The 22,464-nt window shown below is 41.4% G+C and overlaps 1 protein-coding gene across 4 annotated transcripts in view; it reads left to right on the forward strand.

The window, feature by feature from the left end:
• The first annotated feature begins 3,580 nt into the window (after positions 1 to 3,580).
• The window catches only part of CC2D2B (coiled-coil and C2 domain containing 2B), a 212,163-nt gene continuing 193,279 nt past the window's right edge, over positions 3,581 to 22,464 (forward strand). For all 4 annotated transcript variants that reach the window (XM_033943399.1, XM_033943396.1, XM_033943398.1 and 1 more), the window contains exons 1-3: positions 3,581 to 3,645; positions 17,827 to 17,899; positions 20,035 to 20,114. In XM_033943399.1, coding sequence (XP_033799290.1) covers positions 3,601 to 3,645; positions 17,827 to 17,899; positions 20,035 to 20,114 — 198 coding nt within the window. In that variant the 5' untranslated portion in view covers positions 3,581 to 3,600. The remainder of the gene's footprint in view (positions 3,646 to 17,826; positions 17,900 to 20,034; positions 20,115 to 22,464) is intronic.

Raw genomic sequence — 22,464 nt, forward strand, 5'->3', positions numbered from 1 at the left:
ATCTACACCCATTAAATTTTGGATAAGCAAATAAGTAGAAGTTTTTAGTTTCTCTTGATGGTCTATGCAACACAAAATGAGGAAAAAAGCTGGAGACAATCCCGATATCAGCTTAAAGCAGATAAATTTGAATAATACTCTTGCCTCCAAAGGCAGCCAATGAAGTAAATAATAAGGACTAATATGGTTGTTCTTTTTTAAACAAAAATCATTCGAACAGCTGTATTCTGAATTATCCTTAATTTCCTTAGAATTTTTTTGGGTGCTTCTAAATAGATGATGTTACAATAGTCTAAAATAGATAAAACTAATGCCTGCACCAGTAGTCTGAACGATAAAGGACAAAATATTTTTTTTATGGTTCTTAATTTCCACAATGTAAAAAAGCATTTTTGTACCACTACGTTCGTGTGTTCTGCTAGTGTTAAATCTCAGTCTAGTAGTATGACTCCCAGAATTTTGATAGATTCAATAATCGGGTAGTCATGACCATTAAGATGAAGCAATGAGTTTGTTATTTTGTCATTGGGACTAGCCAAGAAAAGTTTGGTCTTTTCCGTATTGAGCTTCAGTTTTAAATTAGTTGTCCACTGTTCTATCTGAGTCATAATAAAAGATATCTGGTTTAAAATTTCAGAGGTAAAATTATTTAGAGGGATTAAAATAAAAATGTCATCTGCGTATATATAAAATTTTACATTTAAACTCTGTAATAAATGTCCTAAAGGGGAAATGTAGATGTTGAATAAGGTAGACGATAACAGAGAACCTTGGGGCACACCAAATGGGTTGCTCTATGAATGAGAATAGTTACCGTCACAAATCACTCGATAAGATCTTTTCTTCAAATTACCTTGAAACCAGTTCCAGACCCTTCCTGAAAGTCCTATTGTGTCTATACAACTCAATAATATTTCATGATCTGCTAGATCAAAGTCACTACTAAAATCTAGCTGAAGAATTAAGGCACTAGTGCCTTTGCTAAATAGACCATGAAGATAATCAAGCATTGAAGATAGGATGGTCGCCGTACTATATCCTCTTCTAAATCCCGACTGATGGTCATTAAGGATATTAAGAGCTCCTTTGCACGCGATAAATTCCTGAGCGCGCTAGCCACTACCGCCTCCTTTTTAGGAGGTGGTAGATTTTCGGCTACTGCACGCTATAGCGTGAGGTAATTTTGTGCATGCACTAAAAACCCTAGCGCACCTTTGTGAAAGGAGCCCTAAATTTATCCAAATAACTTACTAATTTTAAATTAACTAAACCTTCCAGTAACTTGGTAAACAAAGGAATGCTTGCTATGGGTACATAATTGGATTTCGTGGTAATTGATACCTTCTGATCTGTAAGAATAGGGGTAACCAAAATTTGACCCAATTCATCAGGAAACATTCCCTTAATCAAAGAAAAAGTAGCCCATTTAAATAAATCTGCTTTAAAAGTAGATGAAACATTTTTCATTATGTTTGGGGGACAATCGTCCAGCAGTTTGATTTGACATACTTATTGAACAACTTTAAAAACTGTTGCTAGTTTGGGGCTTGGAAATGATCCCAGGGCATATCAGCCCTTGAGCCATCTTCCAAGTAACTAAGGGCTCCTTTTACTAAGCTGCGATAGTGTTTTTAGTGCATGCAGGATTTTAGTGTGCGCTAAACCCGCGCTATGCGGCTAGAATTAACGCCAGCTCAGTGCATTAAGGTCTAGCGCTCGGGGCTTAAGTGGGTTTAAGCAGGTTAAAACCAAGGGCTTGCAGTGCAGGGAAGGGTGGGAGAGTTGGGGCAGGCAGGCAGGGTGTTTGGGTTCAGGGCTGGAAGGCAGGCAGCACTCTTAGGTTCCCTGGGTCTCTTGCCCATTAGAAGAAGAAGAAGAAAACCCCCCAAACAACTCCAATGGCCCGGAGGTCCTGCGCATGCTCAGACCATCTACAGATGGTCTGCGCATGCGTGGCGATTGCTATAGCGCGATCCGTGCCTGCAGACGGGGGCGTTCCTACGATCACCCTCATCTGCATGTTGGAGTTTGTAGAATTCGTCGGACCTGCCCGGATCGGGCCCGATCGGGCAGGTTAGTGAATCCTGGCCTGTGTATGGGAAGAGAGGGGACAGAGAGGGAGATAAGCAAGAGTCCAGAGAGAGGGAGGGTTCAGGAGAGGATACTTTTATAGGTTGGAATCTTGTTCTAAAAATAACATCTATTGTTGTAAAGCACATTTTTTTCCAGCATATTACTCTGCCATACTTTAGAACAATGGCCCTTAATTGATAAGGAAGGTGTGATTCTGTTGAATTGAATTAGTCTGGCTTCTTTGTTCCATTCAAGTAACATATCTTCTTGATAAACAGTCCAGGCTGACTGGTATGTGGATTCTGTGCAGGGGCTTTTAGGGTCATTTGCATTCCAGATTGATATAATATCCCAGAAACCTTTGCTAAACCATCTCACATGCTGACCTGCAGCATTCAATAATGTAGGGCTGACAATAGGTACACATTTTTTTTTCCATGCCTTGACTTAAAATGTCTTGCAATTGTCATTTTAAATAACAGTGTATGCCTATTTACAAAGGAAAGTGTTGTGTGCCAGAGATTATGTAGAAGAGGATAATGTTGGGATGGATCATTTATTGATAGATTCCTTTATTTTTCTTTTAGAATGGATAATAAAGAAAATCATCAGAAACAAGAAGCATCATCAGATAACCAAATGAAGGGAAGTCTCACAATAGTTCTATTTTACACATTACGGATAAAAGAGAGGGTTAAATAAAAAAAGTGACCTTCTGAATAGATTTATAGGGCTCCATTTACAAAGCTGCGCTAAATTGCTGCATGAACTAGCTGCTACCGCCTCCTTTTGAGCAGGTGGTAGATTTCTGGCTAGCGTGCGCTAATCCGGTGCATGCGATAAAACCGCTAGCGCGGCTTTGTAAAAGGAGCCCATAGTAGTTTTCTATTTTGGGAAAATTTGATATACCCAAATAATTTTTCGTTTCTGGAGGACAAATTAGAATCAATAGGAAAAATAGGGAACTACGATATTTTAAAATTTAACTTTGTTGTTTAACAGCATAATGTAAGGAAATTTGGGTAATTTTGTACCAAAATAAACAACTTAGGATCACTCCTGCCCTGATCCCAATACACCCACCAGAATTTGTCAGATAGGCCTGGGGGGACCTATGTGGGAGAAGGGAGGATGTTTAGAGTTGATGGTGAACATCTAGGTCTGGGTTTGGGGCCATCTGGAAGGAGGGGGATTCCTAGCTATGGGTTCTATTAATGGAAAGGGTGTTACTGCTGAAGCTGTGTGCATTTGACAGAGCTGATAGACAGAGTAGCTTCAGGAATGTACAAAGTTATTTCTTGAACAAAAAATTCAGTATAAAAGGTATGCTCTGATGGTAGTAAACTTTCATAGGACACAGCTGAATAACTACATATTATCTTTTACAACATAGGAAAAAGTAAAATGGGCTCAGTATCAGCAGATATTTGGCAAGTTTTAATGTCTGAAGTATAGAACTGAGGATATAGAGTTCATTAAAAATATTTTGTACTTTTTATTCAGAAAGATCATATTCCAGAACAGAGAATGAAGGTGAAAATTTTAAGAAAAAGGAATGATATTACTAAAAAGGTAGAGAATTAACGATTGTTTACAAATTACTACTAGGCCCTATAGTAAATAACTTTATTGAGACAAAGATTCAGTAAACTTTTGCAGAATAGTTACATAGTTTTACTTTTATTGTTAATATTCTACATTACAGATTGGAATATAAATAGCCATAAGCTATACAGTTTTGGATTTGTTGTAGATGTTTCTGTTTCATTAGAAACAAAATTATCATAACTCAGGACCTAGTAATAGTCCTGTGGTTAACAACATGTCCCTTTTCTATATGGAAGACCTGAGCTTTAGATCAATATTGAATCTCTTGGTTTATAAGCTTGATAGAATAGTTACAGCCATAGAAAAGCTACATGAAAAAGCTGTATATTCTGTCACACTAAGTTCTATACTCAGCTCCTGGTCTTCTTCCCAGCAGCTATTCCTCTGGGGAGGGGGCGGGGGCGGGGGGGGGAGTTGGAATCCTTGGCTGCTGCAAACAGTTCTGGGAGAACTTTCTCATCTGCTTCTGTTTGGGGCTGGGCTGTTCTGGTGCAGGGACTCTCTCTCTGGTCATGGCTTCCCTGATTCCACTATGTAACATATTTTTTGTCCCTAGGCTGTAAGTGTAATTTCCTAATTGCTCAAACCTAAAAAGTATAGAAAATGTCTGTTATTTCTATAAATCTTTGCTTTTGTGACCAAAATAGTCAAATTGTACAATTTGCCTATTTAAAATGTTAAAATGCCAAATTTTCATCTTTTCATTCTTATAAAGTTATAAACAAGCACACCGAACAACTCACCAAATACCAAGAGAAGCAGGAATAAGCCAGACAATTGTGGTTAGGATAATTCATAGTGATCTGAAATGAAAGTGTCTTAAAATGCGTCATGCCCAAGAGTTAACTTTACACAACAAAGATACATGCCTGAAACAGTGCCAGCAGCTTTTGACTAAGTACCCGGAGCACAGCATCAGCTTCATCTGGTGTACAGATAAAAATATATTTACAGTAGCTTCACCGATTAACACACAGAATTATCACCTGTACATGCTTTCAACAGCACTGAAGCGTAAGGCTAATACCAAGCGCTTACTATGGACCCACCTGACCTTCAACTAATTTGTCATGGTCTCTGTTGCAATCTCAAAATTTGGATTCACAGATTTGTTCTTCATCAATCCTGGGGTTAAGATCAATGACTTATGCAGACAATATTTTTATTCTACTAGAAGTTGACCCCAATCTTAGCAATTTGGTTTCTGGTATAGATTGATGCATTTCTACATTTCAGATGTGGGCATTGTCTATCCAAATGAAACTGAACGCTACTAAAACCAAATTGCTCTGGGTTGGGCCAAGAGTAGAAAAATCCCTTCTTCTGTTACCGTATTTTTTGTTCCATTAGATGCACTTTTCCCCCCTCAAAAGTGGGTGGAAATAAGGGTGCGTCTAATGGAGCGAATACCCAAAGCACCCCCCCCCCATTAACTTATATTAATGCTACCACCTGCCCTTGCTTGCCGGCCCTCTTCTTCTTCTGGCCCTCTTCCTCCCCCCCCCCGTGCGTACCTTTTTTTTAGCTTCTGGTGCCTCACTTGCTGAGAGTGGCGCACAAGGGTTACTGGCTGCATGGTCCCTGCCGCTTCCTCGAGAATGGACAGTAGACACAGCAGCCTCATCTTCTGTTCTTTCGCGGCATAGCGGCGCACCAGGCTGCCTGCCTGGTCTCGCGCCACGCTGCTTCCTGAGAGAACTTTCCTGAGGTCTGGCTACCTGCCCTGTCCCCTGTCCCTACCTGCCTGCGCTGTCCCTACCTGCCTGCCAGCCACTAGGCCTGCCTGCCCTGTCCTGGCCTATCACTAGACCACCAGAGGGGGTGGTGGACAGGGTGCAGAGCCTGGCAGGGAGAATTTGGTTCAGAATGTTTTTTTCTTGTTTTCCTCCTCTAAATCTAGGGTGCGTCTTATGGTCAGGTGCGTCTAATGGAGCAAAAAATATGGTATATTGAAAACAGGCATTTCACTACATATAGATTTCTTTTCCAGAGTCCTGGGTATCATCCTGCACTCATCACTTACATTTCACAAACAGAAAAGTGTTTTTTTAGTCTGCGTATGTTGAGGAAAGTTAGGTCATTATTCCATCAAGAATATTTTTCAGTGTTGGTACAATCTACTGTGCTTGCCCTGCTAGATTACTGTAACTCAGTTTATCTGGGCATTAAGCAGGGCAGTCTAAAATGACTTCAGTTGATACAAAATATGGCAGCTAAGCTTATTTGGGGGAAACGAAAGTAGGACCATATGTCCCCCTTTGTTGAGAAAGCTTCAGTGGCTCCCAGTCAGCTTTAGGATCCAGTTTAAATGTGCATGTATAATATTCAAGATTCTCTATGGAATATTTGACCCTATAGTCCCTTTATGTTGGAATACCTTTAGATCTTGTCATCTGAGGAATATACAGAAATATAAGCTATCTTTCCCTTCTTATAAGGGAATCAAGTCTGCTGGGAAGCTTAGTCAATCTTTTGTCTTCAAGTTGGTAGAGATCTGGAATGGACTTCCTGACTTTATTAGACTGATAGGCCAACTACATCTATTTCGTAAAGCCTTGAAAACTTTGTTGTTCTCGCAATATTTAAATGGCTTAACCACAATATCAATGAAATAATAACATTATAGCTTTTTTCTCTCATGTTCCTCTTCTTTGTATTCTAGTCTTAATTGTATGTGAACCAAGTCGAGCTCCACTGGGAGATTAGATTAGATTAGATGTCCTCTTGACGCAGAAGCTGTTGCCAGCGATCCATCACATATCATATCTTTCAACAGGACAATGCCCCAGCACATCAGGCAAAGCACACTGCAGAACTGCTACATTGGGAGACCCCAAACTTCATTCACCAGACCTAAACCCAGTTGACTTGTCCCTTATATCTTTCCTGGTAGGGCAGGATCCAAATGGTAAAAATGATGATGGCCCCAGTCATACAATATTATTACATGAGCATGGTACCAATCCTTTTTTCAGAGGGTTGTTATAAACAGATTAATAGATTGCTTACCAAATTCATATGGTTGGGAAAGACACCTAGAATTGCTATGACAAAATTACAAAAAGTTAAAGAATTGGGGGGAGTCAATCTTCCTAATTTTAAACTACATTTTAAGACAGGGAATGTATTGAATAATTCCAGAGTTATATGATCAGGTGCCTGACTGATTACAATTAGAATCTGCTCTGATGGCACCGCTCCAACTTATTCATTTGACAGGTATACGAGTTCCATATATATATATATAGGGACAATGAAGTCTTTAAATCCACATGGCAAACATTGATGTTTTTGGATGACTTACTTGTTACTTCTATTAAAAATTCCATGCAAATATCCAATCTGTAAAATGAAGATAACTGATGTAGTCCAGAATACTTAAATAATAGTAATAACAACCGTTTGTTTGTTACGACTGGCTTAAGATCCCAATTGCTATATAAATTATTTTATAATTATAAGAAAATATCAATTATTTGCATGATATTAATAACCTAGCCCTATTCCACTGTATACATTTAAAAACCTAAGGAGAACTAGGATATCTGGACTATATCAGTTGTCTTCATTTTACAGATTTAATGAGCCAGTCGTGCTTATTGCAGTCCTGTATATCCCTGGAAGAAGCCAATCTATGTTTGGCGAAACAGGCACTGTCGGGATTGGACTGTTGAAAATACTTTAAGATAAGTTTGAAGGTTCTTATATTTCAAGTCAGCCATTACTAAATATTATTCAATGTGCATCTGATTATATTCCAGAAAAAAGTAAATAAGAAAAATAAATACTAACCCCCTCTTCTACAAAGCCACACAGCAACAGCCCTTAAGCCCTTTAAATCTCTATGGGCTTCGGGGCCATTACTACGCGGCTTTGTAGAAGAGGGAATAAATGTTTTTTTGAATATACACAAACTGGGGTATTTGAGAATATGAAAGGTTTTTTACAGGATCAGTGATCGAAATCTGGAACTGATAAATCTCAGACTTAGTATTTCATTGGTTTCTGAGCAGGTTTCTGAGATCCATTTTCCTTTCATATATAACTTAACGCTTTTTATTTGTTATTGGAAGCCAGAGTTTTATTGGAGTTTGGGCTATTTGTTTGGCTTTCCAACCCATCTCATTTGTTGGGTAGTGTTGTCAGCTATAGAGGGACAAGAGTCTCAAACTGCAACTTCATCTGACTCTTCACTTGCAAGGCCTATGGCATGGCTTTTGAGCACATGGCCTTAACCTGAAAGGGCTACTTGAAGGTGGTCATATCTACCCTCCTAAGATGCCGTCGCAGTCTATGCTAAGGCTTGAAAAATGTTTCAGTATTTGGGTGCTAAACTGAAGGTGGAGCTTGTAACAAACCCACTGCCTGCAGCGGTTTTGTTCCTATGAAATGTGTAAAGATTAGCTCCAATACAGAAGAGCTGACCAGGTCAGTGCCCTGGAACTTGCAGGCGATGACTTTCTCTGGAATAGCCAGGAGGAGACAGGGAAAGTTCAGCAGCAAAGCTTGTACTCTTGTATAGAGCCTTGAAATCCTGGTAGATTTGTTCCTGAAATGCTTGCTGTTCCTTAAAAAAAAAAAAAAAAAGGCGCAGGGAAATCTGACTCCTGGCAGACATAGCAGTTCTATGGAGCAGTGGTTCCCAACCCTGTCCTGGAGGACCATCAAGCCAGTCGGGTTTTCAGGATAGCCCTAATGAGCATGCATGAGAGAGATCTGCATATAATGGAGGGCCAGGAATGCAAATCTGCTCCATGCATATTCATTAGGACTATCCTGAAAATCCGACTGGCTTGGTGGTCCTCCAGGACAGGATTGGGAACCACTGCTGTAGAGAACTGATTCACCTCTCCCCCTCAGCCAGGCAGAGTTTCAAGTTTCAAGTTTATTAAAACATGTTTTATACCGCTAAATCAAATTTCTAAATGGTGTACAGCCTTAATAAAAGAAAGCTTTTAAAACACAAATAAAAATTGGTGTTAAAATATTATACAGTACTATACTAGGTTAGTAGACTTTTAGCATAGGACACATATACTGACTACACATAATTTGGGAAGAAGGGTTGAATTACAATAATTATAATAAAGCACACTTAAGGGTTAAACAATAGGTGGGGAAAGGGACTATTGCTGATTTAGTCCTAAAAAGGACAGTTTTATCCAAAAGCATCCTCAAATAAAAATGTTTTGAGTTTTGCTTTAAACTGCTTTATCGAGGTTTCTGCTCGTAAGTGATTAGGCAATGAATTCCATAGGGAAGGTGCAGTGACGGCAAAGTTATTAGATCTCAGTGTATTGATTAGTTTCAAAGATGGTACAAAAAGAATGTTTTGTGACGTAGATCGGAGCAATTTAGCAGGTTGATATGGAATAAGGAGTCTGTCAATGAATTCGGGTTGGCTATTGGAACGAGTAGTAAGGGTTAACAGTAAAATTTTGTAACTAATTCTGTGCTCGACAGGCAGCCAATGAGCATCGATTAGAAGGGGAGAGACATGGTCATATTTCTTTGCGCCGTAAATGATCTTAATAGTAGTATTCTGTATTGTCTGAAGGCGCCTTATTTCCTTTTTGGTAATGCCCTTATAGAGGGCATTACAATAATGGCATGGTTTGGAGCTTCCTAAAATGGAAGCCGGTGAAGGAGACAGGACATTTGCTTTCCCAGCCATACTGTGAGAGACTGTGAGAGGCTGGAAGACTGGGACAGGTTAATACTTTGAAACTTATGGATTTTGAAACAGCAGAGAGTGTACCAGAACCTAGTATGGAACTGAGGAGAATCAACTGCTGTAAAAGTAAGTGTGTGGAATGTGTCTTTAACTGTCTGAGGAGGACATTACTTTGAACTGTGTTTTTGTTTAGAATATTTTGCCTAGAAGAAAGTGTCTTGTGCTGATAGAAGTTTTTCCTGCTTATGGACTATAATGTTTCTGAGCTAGTTTACATTTGGTTTTTCCTATTTTTGTTTTGCTCAGGTTTTGGCATTGTAGTTTGAACAGAGGCAGCTAATTAGCAGTAGTGCAGTGCAGCAGCTGTGCCTAGAAGCCATTCTGAAGGCTGAGCCAGCCTGTGTCTAAGAACTGTTCTTTGTATGACTACAAGTTGCTGGACTGTAAGATTGAGAAGCTGATATTTGTACCTTTTGCTTCACTTATAACCAGAGACAGTTATGTAAGGACTCTTTGGGCAAAAGCTGCCTGCATGCAAGATACCTTGATAAACTTAAGCCTTTGCAACCAGGGGCAAGATACCTAAAGTTAAGCATTGCTACTAGCTATCTTAAGAACTTGCCTGAAAGTATTGCTATACTGTACCTCTCTGTATCTAGTGTTTGTACCTGGAATAGTGCTGGTCAAGAAGCTAAGATCTTTGGAAGTTTACCTAATTGCAACAGCTGAGGTGGCTATTGAACAGTTGCTGGAGGAAAAGCTGTATTTTTGTTTATTGCTGAAATTATTTGCTTTGTTACTTTTGAAACCGTTGAATTGTTCTGTGAGAAACCCAAACACAAAGCCTGGCCAGTGGCCAAGAATAATAAATCTTTTAAAGAACTTGAACCTTTGGTGGAAGTTTCCTTCTTTTGCTGGAAAGGGAAATCCTTACCCAAAATACATGGGTTTAACCACAGCATAGCTGTTGCCAGGCCTGAAGGGTACCCCAAGCTAAAGGGGACACCTGGGCCAGTATTTTGTTGCAACCCAGGTGGAGTGCTGCGCTCAGAGACCCCAGGTTGTCACAAGCTCTTTAAAGCTTCGATGTCAGTAGTCCTGGCATTTCTTCAAGATGGACTTGGCCTGGAGGTTAGTTCCCTCAAAGTACAGGTGGCAGGCCTCTTGTGCTTTAGAGCTTGAGTGGAAAGAGTTTCTTTGGCCTTTCATCCTGTGGTAGCCAGTGGTTTTGAAGGGAGAGTTGCAGCTGTCCTGTGCGACAGCCGTTCCTGACTTGGAATTTGAACGTTGTTTTGTATGCCCTCAGTAAAACCCCGTAAGAGTCCTTACAAGAGTTGTTGCTGATGGATCTTACCATTAAAACAGTTTTACTAGTAGCTATCACCTCAGCGAGAAGTGTCTCAGAGCTGCATGCTGTATCGTGCAGAGAGCCTTTCCTCAGATTTATGGAGGCTGGGGGTCTTATTGTGCAAGGTATCTTCATTTCTGCCAAAGGTGGATAAATCAGGAAGTCCGGCTACCTGTGTTCCATACCATGGGTTCACAGAGAAAGGACAAAGTTTTGGCATTGCTGGTCTAATGTCTGGCAACTAAAATTCAATGCATAAAAGTGCAGAGTGATGAGTTTGGGGAATAGAAATTCAAGGGAGCAATATATGCTAGGAAGTGAGAGACTAATGTATACGGATGGAGAGAGGGACCTTGAAGTGATAGTGTCTGAAGATCTGAGGGTGCTGAAACTGTGTGATAAGGTGGTGGCTGTAGCCAGAAGGATGCTAGGCTGTACAGAAAGAGGAGTAACCAGCAGAAAAAGGGAAGTGTTGATGCCCCTGTACAGGTCATTGGTGAGGCCACACTTGGAGTATTGTGGTCAGTTTTGGAGGCCTTATCTGGAAAGGATATAAGAAGGCTTGAAGTAGTCCAGAGGAAGGCAACAAAGATGGTCTGTGCCAAAAGAAGTAAGAGAAGAGACTGGAAGACCTGAATATGTATAATCTGGAGGAGAGAAGGGACAGAGGAAGATATGATACAGATGTTTAAATACTTGCAAGGTATTAATAAAGGACCAAATATTTTCCAGAGAAGGGAAAAAGGTAAAACAAGAGGGCATAAATTGAGGTTGTGGGGAGATAGACTTAGGAGTAATGTTAGGAAATTCTTTTACATGGAGAGGGTAGTGGATGCCTGGGAGATGGTGGAAAGGAAAACGGTGATGGAATTCAAAAAATCATGGGATAAGCACAGAAAATCTCTAATTAGAAAATAGTATATATTGACGAGCTAAGGCTGATACTGGGCAGACTTGCAGGGTCTGTGTCCCGTATATGACAATTCAATATAGGGTGGGCTAGGGAGGACATTGATGGGAACTCCAGTAACTTGAAACATGAGGATGTTGCTGGGCAGACTTTATTGTATGCATTTGCAAACAACGAGATGGTTGGATGAGCAGGAGTTAGCTTTGATGTCAATTCCAGAAGTTGGGACCTAAGAATAGTAACGGGCGGACTTTATGGTCTGTGGCCAGAAATATTAATACAATTTATTTTTTAATTAATAAAATGGACAATAGTTAATTTAATCATGAATTTATAATGCATATAACTAATGGGCAGACTGGATGGACCGTTCAGGTCTTTATCTGCTGCCATTTACTATGTTACTTTTAGGAGAGAGATTCTTCATTGCCTTGAGGTGACAAATGATTTTCATCTCTCAGATCATCTCTTTGTACTACCGAGTCCTAGCCACCTGGGGAAGCTGGCTTCTAAGGCTCCCATTTCAAGAAGGATTTGTATGACTAGTTCTTCAGATTATATCAGGTGTGGTAAGCAACCACCAATTTCTTTGACAGCACATTCTATGAGGAATGTGGCTTCTTCATGGGCAGAGGCTCAGGCACTTCCACCTAAAAAGATTGTAGGGCGGCTATGTGACCCACCCTCCATATTTTCACAAACTTTACAGGGTAGATGTAGTGGCAAGACAGGATTCTGCTTTTGCGTCCTCAGTGCTATTTCAATTAGTCTGCTTGCTGCCTCAGACATGTATGTATTTCTAGATATTTGTCTTTTCCTGACAGACATGTTTGAATAGTGAGATTTCTTGCTATTGCAAAGTGTGGCCAATGTTATGCTAATTTTTAAAAAGTTTCATAAATCAAAGATTTGATAAATCGCTTTTGTCATAGATTAAAAAGCAATGAACAATAAAAAATAAAAATGGGGAGACAAACAATTTTTGGGGAATCACAGACGTATTTTCAATGAGAAGAAAATGGAGGGAGGAACTACAACTTGGTATTGGAAAGAGAACAGAGATTTGGGCAAATCAGGGGCTCCAAACCTTAGGACAGTTGTGGGTTGACGGGAAGTTGACCTCTTTTTTCTATCTAGAATCTGAGTATGGCTTGGTAGCTAGAGATTTATTCCACTACTAGTCTTATAGCCCGTTACATTAATGGGTGCTAGAATATATGTGTGTGTGTCTGTCTTTATTTCTTTCTCTCTCTCTCTCCTTCTCCTCTCCTTCTGTATTTCTGTCTTTCTTTCTCCTCGGTTGTCCACCCATTCTCCCTTCCTTTTACCTTACCTGTGTCCACCACCACCCCTTCACTGCTCCCCTTATCCAGCAGCAGCCCTTCTCCCTTTTTTTAATCTCTCCCCTGTCCAGCAGCACCTCTTTCCTGCTCCCCCGTCCAGCAGTGGGCCTCCCTTCCTTTTTCTACCACCCCGTCTCTTCCCCTCTCCATCAGCACCCCTTACCTCACATCTGCTCTCCGCCGACAGCCGCCTCAAGCCGCCGTGGTATGCAGCCTCCAACAGCCGCCGCGGCAGACAGCCTCTGCGCCGCCCAAAGCTGACATCCGCCTTGCATTTATTTAATTTATTTAAAACACTTGTAGCCCACATATCGACCATCTCTTTGTGGATAACAACGATACATACATAATTAAAACAAAACTTTACATTTAGAAGTGAAAGAATAGAAAGGACAGCAGTGTTGCTAGGGCAAGAAGTACCATACAGGCAGTAAAGGCAGATTATCTACAGCAGCAAAATTTCACTTCCTCTATCCATCTCCACACCTCCTTTACCTCTCTGTACCATATGCCTCAACTCTCCCTGTTCTAAAGTGGAAGAGTGATAGCAGGCAACCATGAGCCCTATTGCTATCAGGGGACTGCAAGAACATCATTCTGTTATTGTGTACCAGGACCAAAACGCTCTCATGGTCCCTATGGTGGGCATTCTTACTCTGGCATGTTTCCTTTTTAAAAAGTAAGCATGTGTTGGAGAAGAATGAACAGAAAAGCCACAGAAACTTTGAGAATGCCATGACTCACAGTTCTCTTGCTCAATGACAAAGTGTAATTGCTGTTTCCTAATAACAGGGTCCGAGGTCTCGCATAACTCCACCACTTCATGACATATAAGGTGAACAGTTAAAGAGAATAGAGTTGGGAGTGATGCAGCTAAAAAAATAGATGCAGTGTCATTTATTAAACCCTTGAGAAAGCCTTTGGACCATTTGCATCTGTTTAAAATAAGTTATTCTGTTTCTCTGCTGGGTGGATAATGATTTATAATAAGTACAAAAATAAGGATCCACTGTTGGGAAACATTTTAAGAAAGAAATAATAAAGAATTGATTTTATAATTATAGAAGGAGGGGGAGGTTTAGAGGATCAATGATTGGAACTTGTAAGTCTTGGGGCCTCTTCTACTAAACTGCGCTAGTGGTTTTAGCGCAGGGAGTCGCACTTAATGGCCCGCGCTGCTCCTGACGCTCATAAGAACTCTATGAGCATCGGGAGCAGCGCGGGCCATTCAGTGCGGCTCCCTGCGCTAAAACCGCTAGCGTGGTTTAGTAGAAGAGGGGGTTGGCCTTGAGATCTATTTACTTATGTCCAAGTCGGTTTCTGAGATCCTCAACCACCCTGTATTAACACTCTTTGCTTCAACTTATGGGATTGTCCTTTTCCTTTGGATGATGCTGAAAAGTTCTGAGCCCAACCAAGAAGGGAAAGACACGGAGCCATGAAACTTATAAGTTATTCCACATATTCACCCCTAAGTTCAACACACTTGGCTCATCATGTCTGAAGTTTCTGTAACCCTTCCAAAAAATTATCTAATGTCTGGTCACTGAAATACAGCTTTACTGCTGCAATCATCTCTGAATTGTTCAAAAATTGTCACCCTTTCAAACTCTTTTAAAGATTTGGAAACAGAAAATAGTCAGATGGATCAAGATCTGGTGAGTAGGGTCTTTGCACTGAAACCCCAACTGTGTGAAAACATCCATAGTTTTGCCAGCCTTGTGAGCAGGTATATTGTCTTGCAAAAAGAGAACTCCTTTCCATAACTTCCTTCTCCTTTATTCTTTCAATGCCTCTTTTAATTTGCACAGCAAGTTACAGTAGTATTCTGCATTAACTGTTTGGCCCCTTGGAAGATAGTCATTACAACACCTTCCTAATCCCAAAACACTATGGCCATGACCTTTCCTGCTGACTTTTGGGTTTTGAATTTCCTTGGTTTTGGAGAACCTGAGTGCCTCCTTTGCATGGAATGTTGTTTTGTCTCAGGATCATAGTGGTGTAACCATATTTCATCAACAGTAACAAGTATTTCCCAAAAGTTGGCACCAGCTTACTGAAAATGCTGCAAAATCAACTTGGAAGTATTCACTTAACGTCATTTCTCATCAGCATTCAAACATTTAGGCACCCACTTAGTTGTGGATTATACACCCAACATGTTCCCTGGATATCTGTAGCCAATATTCGCCGATCTGCCAAAATCAGGTCATGGATATGGTCAACAATTTCAGGAGCTGACACCGTTTTGAGGCCTCCCAGACCTTGCTGCATCTTTGGTCTCAAAATTTCCACAATGAAAGTTTGCATACCACTTCTTCACTGTGGAGTATGATGGGTATTTGTCAGTCAATGTTTGCATCATACATTCATGGATTTCCTTTGGAGTTTTCTTCTGCAGGAATAGGCACATCGTGACAGCTCAGAGTTCCACACTTGAAAATTCCATGCTTTTCATTGACATGGAGCAAACTAATGGAAACTCTAATCAAATGCCAATTGGATACGATCATGAACGAGGAGAATCTACGTGATCCCCGTCAACATGGATTTACTAAGGGGAGATCCTGCCAATCCAACCTGATCGGCTTCTTTGACTGGGTGACGAGAAAGCTGGATGTTGGGGAGTCCCTGGACATCGTATACCTGGACTTCAGCAAAGCATTCGATAGCGTACCACACCGCAGGTTGCTGAGCAAAATGAGTTCTATAGGATTGGGCGACACGCTGACGAAATGGATTGGGAACTGGCTTGAGGGTAGGCTTCAGAGGGTAATGGTGAATGGCACCCCCTCCGAAACGACGGAGGTGATCAGTGGAGTGCCACAGGGCTCCGTCCTGGGCCCGATCCTGTTCAACATCTACATAAGAGACTTGGCAGAAGGTCTCCGAGGTAAAATAACATTATTCGCTGATGACGCCAAACTAAGCAATGTAGTGGCCAAGAGTACAACAGACAAAAACTCAATGCCCGACAACATGATGCACGACCTACTACTACTGGAGCGCTGGTCTAGGTCCTGGCAACTCAGCTTCAATGCCAAAAAATGCAAAGTCATGCACCTGGGCAGCCATAATCCATGCAAGACTTACACCCTAAATGGCGAGATCCTAACAAGAACTAATGCAGAGCGTGACCTAGGGGTGATCGTCAGTGAGGACATGAAGGCTGCCAATCAAGTGGAGCAAGCTTCCTCCAAAGCAAGGCAAATCATAGGTTGCATACGCAGGAGTTTCGTCAGCCGTAAGCCTGAAGTCATTATGCCATTGTATAGATCCATGGTGAGACCACACCTGGAGTACTGTGTGCAATTTTGGAGGCCGCATTACCGAAAAGATGTGCTGAGACTAGAGTCGGTGCAGAGAATGGCAACCCGGATGATCGCTGGGCTCAAGGATCTCCCTTACGAGGAAAGGCTGGATAAGTTGCAGCTCTACTCACTCGAGGAACGCAGAGAGAGGGGAGACATGATAGAGACGTTCAAGTATCTCACGGGTCGCATCGAAGTGGAAGAAGATATCTTCCTTCTCATGGGTCCCACGGCAACCAGGGGGCACCCGTGGAAAATCAGGGGAGGGAAACTGCACAGTGACACCAGGAAATTCTTTTTCACTGAGAGAGTGGTTGACCGCTGGAATAATCTTCCACTTCAGGTCACTGAGGCCAGCAGCGTGCCTGATTTTAAGGCCAAATGGGATAGATACGTGGGATCTATTCACTGAGTTAGGTGGGGAAGGGTCATTGCGGTGGGCAGACTGGATGGGCCGTGGCCCTTATCTGCCGTCTATTTCTATGTTTCTATGTTTCTATGTAACCAATGATCTGAAACAAAAACATAACATTACATTTCTGCAAATTGGCACTTTGTAAAATAACACTTTTAAGCTACAGTGGTATAATAATGCCTAGAATTTAGGAAGTTGGTTGGACTGAGAACTTTTCAGCACCCCCTCTTATAATAGGTACAGGAGTGCACATCAAAGTTTTTCCTTGTAAAATGGAAACAGTAAATTTAGAAAGCTGCACACAGGGAAAACCAATGTAGAAAACCTCCTTTTTCCCAAATAGACAAGTGAACAGCTTTCTAAAATTAAAATCAATGTTAGAGGTTTCTGTTGCCATTTTGGATGTCCTGAATCTCAAGATGAAAATGATTGAGCATTGCTCTTTTTCCATTAGACACCAGAGACCCTTGGTATGTGGGTCAGGGGGTGGGAGTGAGGGGGGGGTTACTGGGGGGGGCTGTTTAAAAAGGTAAGAACAAAGAGTTTGGTCTAGGTGGAGGCTGCCCTGTGCTGAGCTGTTGCCCACATGGAGGGGCCTTCACTGGGGATGATCTTAGATGGGGGGGGGGGGGGGTTGAATGTGCCATTTGGGGTCTTCATTCCTAGGAGTCTGACCTACATCCCAGTAGTGTGTATTTGCTATGGAGAGGAATGGATCAGGGACAGACATCAGTATTTACAGTTGCACCTATAGCAGGTACTTAGACATGCCTCGAGGCAGCTCTAAATACCAAATCCACATCTGAATTATAGGCTGACCTAGACCACTCTCTTCCCCACCCTACTGTCAATCCCTACCATCTAACTTATACTTAGCTTCTACACAGGTGCATGGCTCCTGTTCTGAAATGGCATTTACATGTGGGGATGCTTCTAAAATAAGGGCCATAATCTATTAAGGAGGAGAAACCAAATATGTCAAAATAATTAATACCATACCATTAAAATTATTTTTCAAGAGTTTTTCTTCATGGGCAAAGAGCCAGGTTATTGCAACATTTTAAAATAGAATCAAACAATGCATGTTGGTTGTATTTTAAAATCTTTAATTGTAGTAGTTTAACTTACAAATATATTTTTCTAGCTTTCTGAAGTCAATGAATACTTTATAACAGTTGAAAAACCAGAGGATCCTGAAGATCTCAGTTCAAATGAAGGTAAATTAAGAGCATTCTGCTCAAAGCATAGATGTATAATAGAGAATGACATGGGGACAAATTTGTCCCTGTCCCCACGGGAACTCAATTTCCTCGTCCCGTCCCCGCGAGTTTTGCTGCTGTCCCTGTCCCATTCCTCTAAGCTCTGCTTTAACCGCACAAGCCGTGAACACTTATGATTTTAAAGTGTTTGAGGTTTGTGCAGATGAGAACGGAGCTTGCAGGAATGGGACACGGGCAGGAAAAGAACTCGCCGGGATGGAACAGGAAAATGATTTCCCGCGGGGACAGGGAAAAATTTGTCCCCTTGTCATTCTCTAATGTATAAATTTCTTTGTCGCATGCATTTCCTTTTTCTTTGTAAGTTGAAGAATTAAAATCCAAAATTTTAAAAAGACAAGTTTATTAAAAAAATGAGCTATTCTCAGGCCTTGAATCAGATGTATGCATTTTGATGTTAAAGGCACTGTAGACACAGTCATTTGAGGATGTTCCAGTTTTCTTATTTCACAATTTTCATCCTCCTGCAGATGTTCCAAGGCAAGCTACATAGAAACATGATGGCAGATAAAGGCCAAATTGCCCATGCAGTCTGCCCATCTGCAGCATCCACTATCTCCTCCTCTCCCTAAGATATCCCACATGCCTGTCCCACGCTGTCTTGAATTTAGACATAGTCTTTGTTTCCACCACCTCTACCGAGAGACTATTCCATACATTTACTACACTTTCTGCAAAAAGGTATTTCCTTTGATTACTCCTGAGCCTATCACCTCTTAATTTAATTCTATGCCCCCCTCATTCTGGAGCTTCATTTCGAATGAAAGAGACTTGCCTCGTGCGCATTTATGCCACATAGTATTTAAATGTCTCTATCATATCTCCCCTCTCCTAACATTTCTCCAAAGTTACTAAAAAGTACCTACTATTCTTATTATTTAAAATATTCTCATACACATATGCAGTCTCCTTTGGTTTATTCTCTTCACAAATACTCTCCTTTCTTCATAGATACTTTGGGGAAAGTATAGTCACATGGATTGTCCTACAGTGTTGTTGAGTAACTGAGGGCCAGATTCTCAAAACTTTAACGCCGTCGCTAAACTGGTTGTAGACGGTTTAGACCTGCATGCATTTTAGTGGCGGATTATCAAAAAGGCTTATCGCAGTCTTTAGCGAGCTTTCTAGTAGTCTCCAACACTGCCATGCAAATGAGCTCTTCAATATTGAAATGAGCACTCTGGTGGATTTTTAAAAATCCCCGAGTCATTCTTCGAGAGCAGCGTCGGCCTTTGGCGACAAATCAGCGACTGGTCTGGGGGTGCCTGTACAGTGACAGCACTGTTAAAAGTGCATCTTGTGGCATGTGTTTTGACTGTGGCTAATGGAAAAAATCAAAAAATTACAGGAAGAATCATAAATTGGCTTTTTTTTTTTTTTTTTTTTAGTGGGAGTAGTAAAAGCATGTTTCTTGAGCACATGTATTATAGCCCCCTTCGGCAGCAGGAGTGATGCCCAATCTCTCCCGCCACCAGAAATACATCTCCAGCACCCCCTCTGCAGCAGGAGAGATGCCCAATAGGAGTAGGTCCGGCCCTGGCCTACACCCAGCTTGAAAATCAGACTTTGTTTTGTAGATCCTGGTCAGGATACTTGACCCAAAGACATTATGCCCAAAGACATTATGAGACTAGGGTTATATCTATGAGCACCTGCAGGGTCTTATTGCTCCTTTTAGATAGTTGCTCTGGGAATGGGGCATACTACCATGTGTTGCCATGGCTGGGCACTAACTCACGCTACAATTAAGCAGGAGTTCCCTGTTTTACCATGGGTTTATAAATAGACCTCTTAATCTCCACAGTTTTGTGTTTTGAAAAACAATAATATTCATATATCCCAACTGTAGATAAGTGCCCAGATTTTGATTGGGATTTATTATTTGGCATATTTTTAATACAGTTTTTTTTCCATCTTATGAAAAAAAAATCAGTATTGTTTATGATGCTTAATATTTGCTTGGTCACAGATAAATGTGATATCCAACACACCAGGAAACCTCCTCTTTGTAGGGCAAATGGGTATTTATTAAATTTTCAAACAAATCATGAAACATTAAATTATGTTCATTTTAGATGGGTCTTCATCTCAAAGCCAAACCAGCGTTGGTGCAACAGTTAAAAAGATAGTGAAAGAGAAACTGAAGGCTATCAAGGTAAGAATTAAGGCTTGATTTAGTAGCTTTTAACCCATAGGTATAATGCAAATAAAACAACAACCCCTTAGTAATCAAACCTTAAGAGGTCAGTTTGCAATGGTGAGCTGACCACATAAAGTTAAATTTCTCTAAAGTCCTCACTGATGGGTGTCATCATCTGATGGAGGACAGTGCAGTAAAAAAGTAACTAGCTTCTAAAACCATATAGAGCTATCTAACTTATCCTACTGCACATGTGTGAAAGTTCCTACTAATTTGTCGCCATTATGCAGGACCACCTTATTTATTTTGTCCTGCAGTAGGCTGCAATATTCTTTTTGTAATTAAAACTCTCTACCATATTTCCTTTGGGGTTACCTCAGTAGTCTCCTTTACTTTTTCTCTTGTTCTCCTAGCCAAAGTTATGGTGATTTTTAAGTGTCATGGAATTTGTGCATTACTGTGACGTGTACCGATACTAGTGAATCATATGATGCCAGCCAGGAATTTTTGACTATCACGTTGTTTGCGTTAATTGCTGCTATTTTTACTTTGATATTCCAAAGGAAGGGAGAACTCTGGATTTAAGACATGTGGATGAGTATGCCAGGACCATATCAGTTACTGATACTCATATTTTGGATAGCTTACCTCTTTTCTAGGTTTGTCTGGCATGCCTGGGGCTGCTATCACATTTCCTTGAAGTATCATAAGCATCTGCTTATCTCATTTAGACCACTTTGTGGCTTTTAAGAGTATAAAAAAAGCTCTTTTCAAATGAGTTCAATCCAGGATTATCAGCACCTGAACATTGATCAAGCCTAACTATCTTTATCCCAGGACAAGCAGGCAGTATATTTTCACTGATGGGTGACGTCACCGATGGAGCCCCAGTACGGACCACTTTAAAAGTACATTGCCACTTTAAGAACTTAGAAAGTTTGTGATAGCCTGCACCGCGCATGCGCGAGTGCCTTTCCGTCCAACGTAGGCACGCGATCCCTCAGTTTCTTAGTTTCCGCGGAGCTAAGAAGTCGCTTGTAAACAGTCGATATTTTTTGCTGCCTTCCCACTCATGTGGCTTTTTTTTCTGACTTTTTTGTCAGCTTTCATTTTCTTTTTCTTTTAGTTTAAGTTAAAAAAAAAAAAAAAAAAATTTTTACTTTTTCTCTTTTGCGGTTGCAGCCCGTTGGGGCCTGCTCCACGCCTCAAGCCTCAACTTTTGATATTACCGAGGCCATTTTTCTATCCATGTCCCATCCACAAACGGATTTTAAAAAGTGCGAACGGTGTGCTTGCCCTATTTCTCTCACTGACCTGCATCGCTGGTGCCTCCAGTGTTTGGGGCCAGACCACAGAGCTAATTCATGCACCTGTTGCTCTTCCCTTCAAAAAAGGACCCTCATGAATCGTCAAATTCAACAGCTTTTGCTTTTCGGGTCCAGTATGGAGGGAGATTTGGCACTGGTTCTGGCATTAGAATCCACACCAAAGTCAACGCCACATCACTCGACATCACTGGAATCCACCTCGGTGTTGCGGCCAGTGGGTAAGCCAGCTAAGAAGCCTTCCCCCCACCCCTTCAAGTCCTCAGGTCACTTCAGCAGTGAGCCAAGTCCTGCAGACCTCGAGGCGCTCTAAGAAATGCTCGGCTCCGATTGAGGTGAGTGTCTCGTCATCGGCCTCCTCATCTCTAGAGCGCAGAGTGGCACCAAAGGTACCGGCGAAAAAGCCAGCAGTACCGGTGCAGACTCTTAAGCAGCAAATACAAGAAGTGCTGCGAGTCGAGCTAAGGGAGCAGTTGCAAATCTTACTCCCTGTCATGGTAGCACCGGCTCCTCCGATGCCGGTCCGTTCTGAGCCTTTGCTATCGGCATCGACCCTTGCAGCACTGGTTCGGTCTGAACTTTTGTTGCCGGCACCGACCCTTGCGGCACCGGTGTGGTCTGAGCCTTTATTTTATTTTCGTCATTGACTCTTGCGGAACCGGTGTCTACTGCCTCAGCACCAGATCAAAAGCTTTCTTCAGTGCCGGCGGGCTTGGTTCAAGGTTCGATATCAGATGCAGCTCGACATCGTTCTTCTTCTCACACATCTGAGATGATGTCGGTCAAATTGGGGAAATCCTTGAAGAAGATGAAACATGTTGAATCATTGACACTCGGTTCTCGACGTCGTCTTCCACTGACATGGGACTCGGATCTCTGGGAAGATTCTGAAGAGCCTATTTTGACTGATGATGAGGTCTCTTCTAATGACAATCCTTCTTCTCAAGAGACTGATCATAAACCAGAACAGACATCGTTTTCCAAATTTTTGAGGGAAATGTCAGAGACTTTTTCTATCCCTCTGGAGGCTGATTCAAAGA

This window comes from Geotrypetes seraphini, chromosome 4 (genome assembly GCF_902459505.1).
Source record: "Geotrypetes seraphini chromosome 4, aGeoSer1.1, whole genome shotgun sequence".
NCBI classification, from domain to species: domain Eukaryota; kingdom Metazoa; phylum Chordata; class Amphibia; order Gymnophiona; family Dermophiidae; genus Geotrypetes; species Geotrypetes seraphini.